This window comes from Buceros rhinoceros, unplaced genomic scaffold (assembly GCF_000710305.1).
Source record: "Buceros rhinoceros silvestris isolate BGI_N320 unplaced genomic scaffold, ASM71030v1 scaffold6749, whole genome shotgun sequence".
Classification (NCBI taxonomy): domain Eukaryota; kingdom Metazoa; phylum Chordata; class Aves; order Bucerotiformes; family Bucerotidae; genus Buceros; species Buceros rhinoceros.
The window spans coordinates 47,980-60,674 of record NW_010433193.1 but is presented as its reverse complement, the minus strand read 5'-3'; the positions used below and the strand labels follow the sequence as shown (position 1 = coordinate 60,674).

The 12,695-nt window shown below is 46.6% G+C and overlaps 1 protein-coding gene across 1 annotated transcript in view; it reads right to left on the bottom strand.

Moving 5' to 3' along the window:
• Positions 1-12,695, bottom strand: part of UNC80 (unc-80 homolog (C. elegans)) — a gene marked incomplete at its 3' end in the record, with an annotated part of 85,206 nt that overhangs the window by 25,192 nt on the left and 47,319 nt on the right. The window contains exons 24-28 of the mRNA XM_010144021.1: positions 12,666-12,695; positions 8,954-9,119; positions 5,231-5,434; positions 3,595-3,695; positions 444-641 (exon numbers count right to left, since the gene is read on the bottom strand). The exon at positions 12,666-12,695 is cut by the window's right edge and continues 6 nt beyond it. Of these exons, the coding sequence (XP_010142323.1) occupies positions 444-641; positions 3,595-3,695; positions 5,231-5,434; positions 8,954-9,119; positions 12,666-12,695 (699 nt within the window). The remainder of the gene's footprint in view (positions 1-443; positions 642-3,594; positions 3,696-5,230; positions 5,435-8,953; positions 9,120-12,665) is intronic.

The window sequence follows — 12,695 nt, the reverse complement described above, 5'->3', positions numbered from 1 at the left end:
CTGCTGAACTGGCCAGTAGAAGTGTGTCACTAAAGGGACTGTCACATTAAAGTGTACGATTCTCGGAACAGCTCTGAGAGCTCAGACCTGAAAGAACGAAATTATGCAAGATTTTACAGGAATTTCAAGAGTGATTTGTATTAACAGATGAGAAGTAACACGAAAAAAAGGGATTGGACTCCAGGGGCTGATAAGGAGAGGCCATAACAGAACATTAAAGTCGGGTTATAAGCTTTTAGACTACCTGATCATCAACTAAGATTCTTCCCAGTCAATACAGGTTACATTCCTTCCACACGCTTTTTTCCAGCAAAGCTGTGTTTAGGAAGGGCTGTGTTCATTGTGTCATGAAAGAACTGTTTGAGTACATCATGCAGTCCTTGAAGGCCACTATAACCAGCCTGGACAAACCCCCAAACAGCCTGCTTTTCCCACCTACTCACCTCCTTCTGTTTTTTGCCTCTTGCCACGCTGTTCAACGTGCTGTTTTCTCGCAGAGAGTCCACTGTGTCTCCATACAGGAGTTTGATGGCTCGGACAAGGCGAGCACAGGACCGGCTGTGATGGAGGTAGCAGTGTGGGTGACAGTAGTCAATGTGGGTACATATGAAACTTTGCTGGTTGCATAATAGGACCATAACCTTGAAAATACAAAAAGACAATAGTTACCTACAGAGAACATGGAGAACTGATAGGACAGCTAGTGATGGGGACAGTCAAGCTAACTTTTGCCCAGCTTTTTGAAAATGTACACGTGTCTGTGCAGAGCTCCACACTTGCAAGTGGTTTACAAGCTGCCTCGGGATAGCTAGAGAACAGTTAGCGTTAACACAGCAGCCAGTAAGACAGCTGCCGTAGATGTGTATGTTTGGCTGGTGGCAAGACGAAGGCTGAAGAAAACCTTATCCTCTCAGTTTGCAGAAAAGCTGTGGTACCGCCACTCTGAGACAAGGGCTTCCACTGGAAACTGTCAACTACTTGATCGCCATTAAACCCATCAGGTTCGGGGTTTAGTTTCCTTCAAGGAATGCGAGAGGAAGGGCCTCGGTATGCCCCCAAGTAGGAATAAGCTGTGCCAGTTGTTCCACATATGCTTCCCTCAGGGTGCCCGAGTAGCCCCACCCAGCCCAGCTTTACGTGAGCTGCCTCAGTCGCTGTTTCCAGCGGAGCTGCCATATGGCAGCAAGGAACTCCAAAACCTGCCCTAGAATGTACGTGGGCACCTAGCTATTCTGAGCCCTGCTTTGCTGCAGCAGCACTGCTATTAGTCCCCAAACTAATCAGTTAAAGACAGCCTTGGTGAAGTCTACGCTTCAGAGACTGCTCTCTGGTGTAACTCGGAGGGTTTCTTCCCAGAGGGGCAAAGCCAAGCCCAGTCTAGCAGCAATTTGTACGCTGGTCTTCATGTTGCACACAGACCCAGCCGCTTAGCAGCACTCTGAGGAGAACGCACAGGCATCCCCAAGTTATTCACACTGTATGTCGTAACTGGCATTTATGAATCCTTCTCTTCATCCCACAACCTAGTGCAGAAACACCTAGAAACACCAGAAAGAAGCTTCCCCCACCTCTTCTACCCAGTTATGGCCTATGCAGCTGCAGTCTGCTGGCTCTCTCAAGTAAGGCACCCACATTACTCTCAACCGTCAAATATTTAGGCTTCTAAAAAGTCAGGAGTTTAATTTGAAATAAATCTCTGCTACGTATGTCCAGAATTCTTCTCTTTGCCTGCCTGTTCTGGTCTCATGTTATTTTGGGGTCGGTCACGAGTAACTCAAGCCACTAGCATTGTACCAAGCTGCAAACGGTATAAATCTGACCAGCCTCCGTATAGCTTCTACCCAGCCGCTGGCCCACTGTTATACCTGGTACTTATGGTACCCTGACACAGACTGAGGTCACCATGCCCCAGGCCACTGTAAAGACAGGTAAAGGAAATGCTGGTGCATGCACAGAAGCAACTGGAACCAGTGATCCTTTTCAGTGGTTAGCTCATGACCATTTAGTAAAGCAGGTTTTTGCTTTGCCTGTAATTTTAGTGACCGTCCACCCACACCTTCTTTCCAACACACAAACAAGAGAAAGTTCTCATGCGATACTGGTACTTGCATGGCATCAACCGGAACAGGTGATTTTTCAAACCTTCCTTTTTCCTATGCACGTGTAAAGCTAGACAAACATCTCGAGTTCCCTTCAGTTTACGCCTCGTGTTTATGAGTACATGCATCCTCCCACACTGAGCAAAGGCCCCATGATTCCTCCTAAGCTGCTAGCTAGGGAGACACCTTTATCCTCCAGCAATTCATTGCTTCGTGCACACTCTCCCATCTAACATACTGTTTAGTACAAATGTTTAGTTCCAAATGAGGTGGAATCATTACCAAGAGTATTCGAGTTCAGACAGAGAAGCGGGGCTGCCCAGGGACTGAGGTAGTAGCCTGGAAGACATGACATTCAAGTTCCCTGCCCTGCCACCCTCTTCCAGAAAAGACAACTATCATGAACTGGTTTTGACAACACAGTATCGGATTAAGCCTGTTCTTGCTCACGCCCCATAGAAATGGGCCAGTTGAGAGCAGACTGTGAAATCCCTTGGGGAAAGAAGGGGATAGCAACACGTTACTGGCAGCTACCTTTCCCAGAGGCAACTCAGAAGTCAAAAGACCTCTGTCCACATAGACATGTGCAGGATAGAATCAATCTGTGCACGGGGAGTCCCTCCAACTCTTCTGCAAAGCATGTTCACAAGGGCACTCTGACTGTCCTGCACCATCGCAGCATGTCACGAGGCCATGGCGAACCATCCTCGGATACCAGTCGACTGAACCGTGGAGACTTGCCCAGCGGACTTTTGGCATGTCTCAATCATGGAGATTTAGAGACCACCAAAATGGTTGTCTCGAGCCCTACGTGACCAAACCTTATTTGCACTGCTGTACTCCCTGTCTGTTGGATAGAGGCGAAACTAGAGAAGGCCTTGTTGGGTTAGACAATGTGATAAAATGCAGCAAATGGAATCAAAGACGATGTTCCACAAGTATTTTCTTCCCCAAAAGGTGCATAATTAAGCTCGTTGCCATAGTTAAAATACATAAATCAAGTCAAAGAGGGGCTGGGAAAACTCCCTGGGAAAAATCTGGTAGTTAGTAAACATAGTGGTCACAACACAACCCCCAGCTCAAGTAGCTTCTGAGATGCCACTTTCCAGAGGCTGGGAGCCCACCTCACTCTGTAGCCCATTCTGCTACTCTTCCTGAACTAACCACTATGAGCCCCGCTGGAGGTAAGGTACTGAGCTCACGGATTTTTCAGCTGAAATTCCATGGCTGTCCCTGCATGCCTAGAGAGAAACAGCCCCTTCTCCCTTACAAACTAAACACACGAAACAGACGGAGGGAGCAAGACGAAAACTTTCTGGGTTTAGTCTGTTTTAGAAATGGCAATCAGACAATTTCCAGAGGCCGGAGCTTACTTACGCTTGAGAACCTTAGTGCTACACGGAGAAAGCACAAACTGTGATCTGGTTATTGCCAGCACAAAGGTTTTTCTGCTGAAAATGCCATCCCTGAGAGCGCTGCAGCGACTTATACTTACATGCAGCCACGACATGTTCCGATGGTAGTTCTCCTCCGTGCCTGTGTTGCTCAGCACCTCGGGCTCAATGCTAGGTTCGCTCGCGCTCCAAGGGCTCCCTTCTTCAAAAGAAAAATACCCAAAAGGTGGTTGTATTTATTGCTCCCTATGTGCTTTAAGACTAGGGACGGCACTTGTAAGCCAGGCCAGCCTTGCGGCAACAGACCAGAGTACACAGAATATGCCACACTGGAAAGACCGCGTTTGGACACCCCTCCCCAATCCTTGTACCATGCTGGCTTGACAGTTACAAGAACCATTCAGACTTGGCTCACAGGCCATCTCGTCAGTAGCAAACACTGCCCCCTCCCCACTTTTGTCTTTAATGCAAGGGGAGAAGGTAAATGAAAAACATCAGAAACAAATTCTTTGCACCATTCAGATGCTGCAAGTGGTTGGTTTAGTGATCTGCATTGACTGGGCTCTGTGGTTAAATATGTCAACAAAAATCCAACCAGGAGTGGCATCCAACTGGGAACGCCAATGGGCAAAGTCAGTGCTAATTGCCCATGGAAACTGCTAATGACATAGGGTTGAAAGGGGAAAAAAATCCTGATTCTAGCACACACACACAGAAAAAATCCTGATTCTAGTTGGAAAGAACTCAGGTAAGGAAGAGATTTCTCTGGGAGCTACACAGACCCCTGTATTTCCCCTAGCCATTCCATAACCTATGGGCCTCCGCAAAATTAACGTGCCTGCTGTTAACAGATGGCTGGGCATCAATTCCGGTTCATCCTTTCTTTCTTCTCTTTCAGTGAACTGTGACTTGCTAGAGTCTACAAAAGGGGCAATCCTATCTCCCATGTTCACCAACTGACGCATCTTTTGGGCAACATATACATGACCATTAAGTTGGGAGGTTATTTCATCTCCAAGTGTATCCAAACGTAGATTTGGGTTAGCATCCCTGGCAGAGGGAGCCCCTTTAGTTCAACTGTGGCGCAGATTTCTCACGGCAGGATGCACGTTTGCTTTTCCGCAAGACAAACATATTGTGATCCATCTTTTGAAGACTAAGGAAGGCGTCTGTAAACTGTAAAAATATATGCATATGCCAATATGTAGAAATGTGTATGCAGCATGTACATGTTACGTTCTGCATATAGGAATATATATTACATGTCATACGACATGCCTAGGATGTCATATCCTACACAGAGTATGACGTGCATGTCAGTACATACATATATATATATCTCCTACCTGTTACTATGGACAATAAACGTCATATATGCACACGACCTCACGTGTCGATTGTATCACACGACTTAGGGGGTGTGTATGTGCATATACACGTGTGCGTGTTCTCCCCGACATGCAGCACGCGCTTGGCTGGCAGGCGGCAGCATTCCGAGAGTTCATGCGCCAACACAGAGCCCTGAATTGACGACCTGTGCGGGAGCCAGCGCTGCACCCGGGGTTTGAACCGTGTTCCTCCCAGGCCCTAGCTCAGGCGGTCCCTGAAGGGGACTCGAGGTTTCTCCTGGCCTGCTGGGGTGGGGTTCTCCTGTCACTTCTAGCTCTGCTGCAACCACGTGGAGAGTGTAGGGCCTGCCTGTTGTCCCCTCCCTTTCCACCCGCTTGTCTAAGTTACCTATATCAGTGACAGTGTCCCTGCTGTGGGACAGCTGCAGCTCCTCATTCTCAGACTCTGAGTCCTGCCGTGATAACTTGGTGCTCTTTAGGCTGCCGGCCCGGCGAATGCTGGAAAGGGAACCCCCCTTCTTCACCCGGAAACTGCGGGTTCCTTTAATCTGGAGCAAGCGGGAGCCTCCTATCCTGATCTTCCTGCTGGGAACTGTATTAAAAGAATAAAAGAGGACTTTTTTCCCCTTAATTTTTCTCCATTTAAAAAAGAAAGATATCCTGGCCCTCCCCTCCCTCCCAGCCCATTGCTGCCAGCCTGTTTTGCAGCGTCTTTTCTTCTACCAAGGAATGTGGGGCCAGAGGCTCCCTCCAAAGCCACCGCCAATGCAGCTCTGTCAATCAGGCAGTAAAGATGCTTTAAAAGGAAACGTGTTCAGCGCTTCATTTCCAGGAGACCTGGTACGTCACCTCAGGCCTTGTCTGTATTTGGAATTAGCCCTTGTCCAACCACCAGCAAGCAGAGCCAGCTGCTCTAACAGAAACCCAAAATGTGGTCAAGGAAAACCTACAATTCACACCGGTCTGAATCCATGCCTGCCAGGAAACAGGACCCACCCAATGGATGCAAACTGCAGTTTTCTTTGCCAACCCCCGGGGTTTGCATTAGCGCAGAATCACCTCTTGCTAGGGAGAGATGGCTGAATCCCAAGCACGAACAAGGCACCACGGACACATCTACTTTGCTGTGGGCCTGGGTTCTGTAACCCTCGCTGAGCTCTGCAGCAGGATCGAGTGTTTATTCATACAGTGGGTGTGACTGCAGAAAGGTAGTCTGCTTCAAGAGGTTAGCAGCAAGTCTTGTTTGAAGTGAGATTTGCATAAATCCGTGTCTCTGCATGTTACTCTTCATCATTAGAATGCTTTAGAGGAAACGGGGGCACGTAGATCCTCTCCTTCAGACAAACCAGCAGCTTTCAGGAATTAACAACATCCATTGACACTCTGCGTTTGTGATGAGCACAGACATGAAATGGTTCAAAGCACCAAACCCTTTGCACTTTCATTCTCCTCTTAGTTCAGAGGCAGTACATGGCAGAATGTCAGTTCAAATGTTGCAACACTCAGTCATTTTACTGCAGATCTAATCAGGCAAGGCCACGTGCGATCAATCACCTTTCGGTGTGTTCTTGAGAATGGACAGGATACACCTTTTTGGATACCATGGGTAGGCAAAATATTTTAAGAGAACTGCATTTTGGCTTCAGGAAAAATACAACACACCTTTACTCCTGAGAATGTCCCTAATTCCTCCAGAACCCAATCCCCACTCCCATTTCCAGTGGCTAATGTCCTGGCCGAAGACAGCTGGATAGGTTCCAAGAGCCACTCCTCAGTCCTCATGAATCAGCTGGGCAAACTGCTGCTGAGTGACCAGAGAATCTCACTCCAAGCGATCGTGCTGAGTTTCTTAGCAATCACTACTGCTTGAATTCTGTCCAGACCAGCCTCAATACGGTGGCTCAGTTCCCCTGAACGCCCAACCACTTAAGCACTTGTAGCCGCATTTCATGAAGTCTGCAGAATCCCACCTTAGCACTCAAACAGTACATGTGATGCTCTGAGAGCCTCCGTCTACCTAGCTTTAGTGTCTCTATTTCGAACCTACCTGGAGCAGATTCTATACAGTAAACGCGTAGCTTTGGGATAGCTGTTAAGCCATGCCTGGGGCGAGCAATGAGAGCAAGGGTTTTAACGCTCCGGGAAAAATGAAAGGAAACAGATTAGTCAAAGAGGTTGAGAAAAAGAAACCTGTCACTTCAGGCAAGAAAAATTTAGTTACATTCACACAACAACATTTTCTTATCTAGAAAAGTGGAGAGTATGAAAGACGCCTTTGTATCTGTTATGTTTGGCCCAGGTGTAGCCCCAGAAGAATAAGCTGTGGCCAGAGAAAAGAACATAATTATCGTACTTTTAATATATAACATTATCTTGCATTTATTTAGCTTCCAAAATACTGTACGTACATTTCTGCTGGAATATATTAGTATATTCAGCCTTTCGACCATAGTCACTTTTCCAATCTCTAACACGTAGTAAAGAGGCTGCTTTAGTAAAGGAATGCTACATGACAGGTTAGGGGAAAAAAACCCGACAGAAACTGCAGGGGAAAAGCAGTCTAACAGAGTCAGGGACGCAGAAAGTTAACACTACCTTTGCAAAAATAACTCGATTCTGCATTATGCCTGCAGCACAGTTACAGGTGAGGGGTAACCTAAGCCAGCACTGTCTCTACGAAAACCAAGGTAGTTAGAGACTAGCCACCAGCACTTTCCAGCAGGACTGCATGCTTGTAGGCATTCTTCCACTCAGGTAACATCCCTGTGGACGGGACTGCTGCCCGAGAGGCTGAAATGTAGTTTCAAGTAATTGTCATAACTGTCTTAAAAAACCCCAAACCCAAACCAGCCCCAAACCCAAGCTTTTCTTCATCTAAATAGTTCAAGACATCTTATCCCACTGATCTCAGGCCATCAGACAGACCATAAGGCTGCGTGCTTCCCTGGGCTGCCAATATGCCATGGGTACAAAAACTCAGGTTGAGCGTGAATTTATCCAGCTCACCTTTCTTGAGTGGATCCCTAGCTGTCTTCACAGGAGTCACTGTCCCACCTGACACACAATTTTGGAGGCAGTTTTACACCGTGTAAGCCTTGGAAGCAGTTCTAGTACTTTCGCCGGTAATTGTAGCAGGGTCACAGCTGAAGACAACGCAAACCTTATCCAAAGCCCTCTGAAGTCAATGAAAGCTCCTCTAAATCATTAATACACATTACTGTTCCTAGAGGATAACCAGCCACGGACGCCATTCCTTCCCGAGCAATCATCAAATATTTATCCTTTCCAAAGAATCATCAAAATTACCACTCCCACACCTGCACCTGTACACAGCTACCACGAGACAGAACTAAAGCAGCGCTAGAGGGAGAATCCCTGACAGGTAACTGCCTGGCAGTGTAGCCTCTAATTGCAAAGACACAAGATGACTGTATATTGTATTGCAACACTTGTACCATCGGATAGTGAGTTTTGCATGAGATGGCTCAAAAATGGAAACAACCTGCTGTTCTCAGCAAACACAGTAAGCTCGAGGTTTGCTCGTACAGTATACAGTATGTACGTTGGTAACATTAAACTGCTAGCCATCAAAAGCCACACAGGGGTGTGTTTTTCATGTGGTAGCAAAGAAGTCAAGAGATCGAGTGATTGACCACTAATTCTGTGAGGTGCCATGACTTCCAAACCGGTACGGATTTTCAGGGAAAGATCCTGATCTTCCCTCCTATCTGTGGTTTTCCCCAAATGACAAACTGTAATCAGAACGAAAAACAAACAACAACATTTTTGATCTTTATTTTCTGAAGTGGATCAAATAGGGATGCTTCTTTCAGCATCCCACTGAGGGATGGTTTCAAAGGCGGCATCCTCCTTTTTTAGAAATATTGCAGTGCTCTCAATCGGTTTTAGTCATGGCAGTGTTTCGTGCAATTTAACATCTTTGCTTCTCACATTTGTTATATTGAACCCTGAAGGCCAGAAGCGTCTCAGAAATGATTCAAAGCCACGTGACTCCATGGCTTTTTAACACAGTCTATGCAAATGAAAACATAAAATCAAGCACCACTTCACAAGCCCTGAGAATACAAAAGCCTTTTTTGTGCTGACAAACCTTTTTTCTCCTCGAAGCCAGCCTCAGATTTGAGGGTGTGGCTGCTGCTGTGCAGAGAATCCTTTGAATCTTCGTTTTCATCCAGAACCCCGGCAAAGCTGATCTTTCTCTCATACCTGTGCCGGTCCATCTCAGGGTCCAGACGCAGCCTGTAGCTCTCCAGATCCTGTAGCAGAGTGGAGAACACACCGATGTGTAAGCAGTACGAGCCCCCATGCTTTTCACCGCAACTGTAGAAGGTTCAGGAAGAACTGCTTCGGATGAGAATTTATTTCTGTCATGCAGTTCTCCATCTACCCTGACACTTCCTAATCCATCTACTCTTCGGGCTTGCGGCAAGCTGAGCCACACAGTCAGCATGAAAGAGTTCACAGGCGCTAACACGCATTTCTGGTTAACGCTGCTGAGTAAATTGGCGCCCTGTCTGCAGGCTCACGAGGGGGAAAACACAGAAACGACCCTAGTGGATGGCGGCAATAATAGGGGACTGCTGCCCAAGATGCTGGGTGGATGATTAGGCCTCCACTCCGAAAGATGCCCTGTGTTTGGTGAGGGAATGCATTGCCACTGCACTCAGACACAGGAGCGGTAAGAGAAAGCTACTGACAGCTACTACTGCATGGCCCAGAGCAAGCTCTCTGTGCGCAGATCAGGCTGGAAGGACACAGTGGAAAACAGGGAGTAAAAAAAAAAAATGTTGGCTGCACTTGAGCTTTGGAAAATAAACAGCATTGCACCAGAGAGAAGCTAGTTTGCACCATCATTTTCTCCTACTGGCAGAAGTGGCACCATTTGTGCCACCTACTGGCTACCAACTTGTGCCAAAAAAAGCAAAAATCCTAAGATTCCCCAAACCATGTTTTATGATCTGCTTTCTCTCCCCACAACTAGAAAAAGTGAAAGAAAGGCTGTGAAACCCCACACTGACAAACACAGTTAAAATGCGGGCTCTTTAAGAACAGCACTGACTGGGGATGTCATCAGCTTTGAGATCTCCCACCCAAAATGTGACTAGCTGACATCTAAGATGACACAAAGCTCCTTGCTGTGAGTAAACGGCTGATGAATGCCAATGATAACATCACTGAAATTATCCAAGATAGTTATTCCGGATAAAATTCTGACGGCTCAAGAGATCTCATACTGGAATTTGCATACGAACCTCCTGTGGAAGTTAATGGGAGCTACTTGGCAAAGGCTGCTGCTCCAAGAGTCAGTTTGGAAAAAAAAAAAACCCCAAAAGGTCTTCTCAAACATAAGTTCTACAGTAAGCTGTGCTGAGATGGGTCGACTAGCCTATCGAACACCAGACAAAGGCCCCAGACCGTCTGCAGTCGGCTTTGCATCTCCAGGGAAAATTACTGTAAATGACTGTCCGTAAAACTAACAGCTGCCCATTGTACGGGAAATATTTTGACTTTGCTCCGTAACAAAACCTGGGATGTAAAAAGGTGGCTGCCTAAAGCAATGGTTTGTAGGACCTCTAGCATGGAAAACTTTCAGCTTAAACAGCTTAAAATGTATCTAACAGAATTTAGAACATGAAACAGAAATCTGTGATCAAATTTGTCTGAATTAGAGCAGTTTCACAAATGAACATGCGTAAGCTGTGCCACGACAGCAGTACAGGTATATTCCTAGGGCACGGTCAGAGTTCCCCAGTGTGTCTAAACACATTTCTCCTCCCGGCTGTTTGTCAACACGCTTACACTGGCAATTGCTGCCCTCACAACGTAAATGACAGAATGAAATACATTCTTCTGGCACGCAGCTAGTCTGACTCTATCTTCAGCAACCGCTAAGCTAAAACGAATGACTTTCCACCGCAGCAAATGACGAGTTTCAGCTCTCTGTCTCTACTGGGGCAGCAGTAGGCTCCAAGAGGATGCATTCATCGCTCCCAGCCATCTGCAGTGAGCTCCTCTCTACTCCACCAGCTTCAGCAAAAGGCTGCAGCTGAAACTTCAGTCAGGACTGCCTACCTCACCCAAACACAAATACGGGTGCTTATGCCCTCAGCCTGTGGATGGTTAAACTGTGAGTGGTTAAACCGGTTCACCACAACTAGTTCAGCTGCAAATACTTCAGCTCTTCAGGGCTGCTAAGTGTGTTCCCGTACCTATGGAACAGGTATGCCTGGAAACGCCAGCGTAAGTGAGATCTGCTCTACTGGCATGTCAGCTTTATGGACCATAACATTATGGACCCAGTTCTCTTGGAAAGGAAGCACCACTCCGTAAGGAGACTTTCAGTCTGGAGCATTCTTGGCTCTTTTTCCCCCCCTGTACACAGTTAAAAGAAGTCTCTATGGACATTTTCTCTAACAGGCTCTTGCACAGCATGACCTTAAGTTTTCTTCTGCCTACGCATCACAGAATAATTCCTCCTCCTTCTCTCCCATATACAAGTCTGAAAAGCTATTAATCAGTTGCATTTCTATTTGGCACAAAAGCACAAATTGCTGTCGATCTTCATTACCCAGCATATTCTGAGTTCCACGCTTAACTACTTTACTGAGATGAATTCTAAACCCTGGTGCTACCCTGCTGTTGAATGCAGTCATTTATTACATGGTAAAAATACCAACAAAGTATTTAAGAAGACCCCTGCTAAATTTATTGCTGTTTTTTACAACTGCCCATCTTGCATACCTGGGGGCTGAGTCACTTCATCATAGGCCACCTACAGCCTTTGAAATGAATTTCACAACTTCATTACAATAATGCCCAGCCAAATCAGCCTGTCAAGCACAACTGTCATCAGCAAAATCTGATCTAAGCCTGTCGTTAACAAAAACCGGAATAGCAGGGCTAAACTCTTCATGTGCACTTGGAAACTTTACTTCTCATTCTTTCTTCATAATTTTTAGCCTGACTTCCTAAGGAAATTAGGCTTAAAAGATGAAACTGTATGTCTGCCATTCAGTTCTCATCTTGTCCCATGGTAACCACCTCTGATGGTCACCTTCAACCCAACTTGACAAAACATAACTGAGTGCCTGTGTACTTTGTGAAACAACAGGCTGAAGGCAATGCTAAACCACATTATTAGACATAAGAAAATCCACACGAGAACCAACCACTGGAAGCATGGTTTCATGGGTTCTGCTAGTCACAAAATCAGTTGTCACCTACTCAGTCATTTAGTCAACTGTTCATTCAAGCCAGGATTTCCCTGTGCCTCTCTCAGCCTTAGAGAGGTTTGTTTCTTTTCTTCCTTCTTTATCTCCCTTTCTCTCTTTTCTTCTCCCAGTCCCTTCGATTCTGTTGCCTCACCCAAACCAAAAATTGGCAGCTTTTAAGCTCCAGCAAATTCTCTTTTAACCATCCTCTTCTTTTCTCCTAGCTGTCACCTTCAGTTCTGTGCCAGCTGGACCCCCGACCAGCTAGGTAGCACGCCAGCTGTCACCTGTTGCAGTCCATCTCCCACCCCTTTCATGTCCCCCTCAGTCTAACACTCAGTTTCTCAATCCATCTACCGCCCTCTGCTTTATTTTGAAACTTGCTCGAACTTCCAGTACATGCCATGCTTCTAGTCTTAGGAAGACCCATCTGATGTGCCCTGCTCATCTTCTATTCACCAGACAGCTCCTTTCTCCCGGCATCAGAGATTCACTTGAGCCATTTCCCCACCCTGCCTCTCCTCAGACAGGCCCAGAGCCCAAAGAGTTCTGTGGGCCTGGCTCCCTCTCCAGGGTGTGTCTTCCACTTACCACAAGAGGCTCAGTACGTGGCCTGGGCAT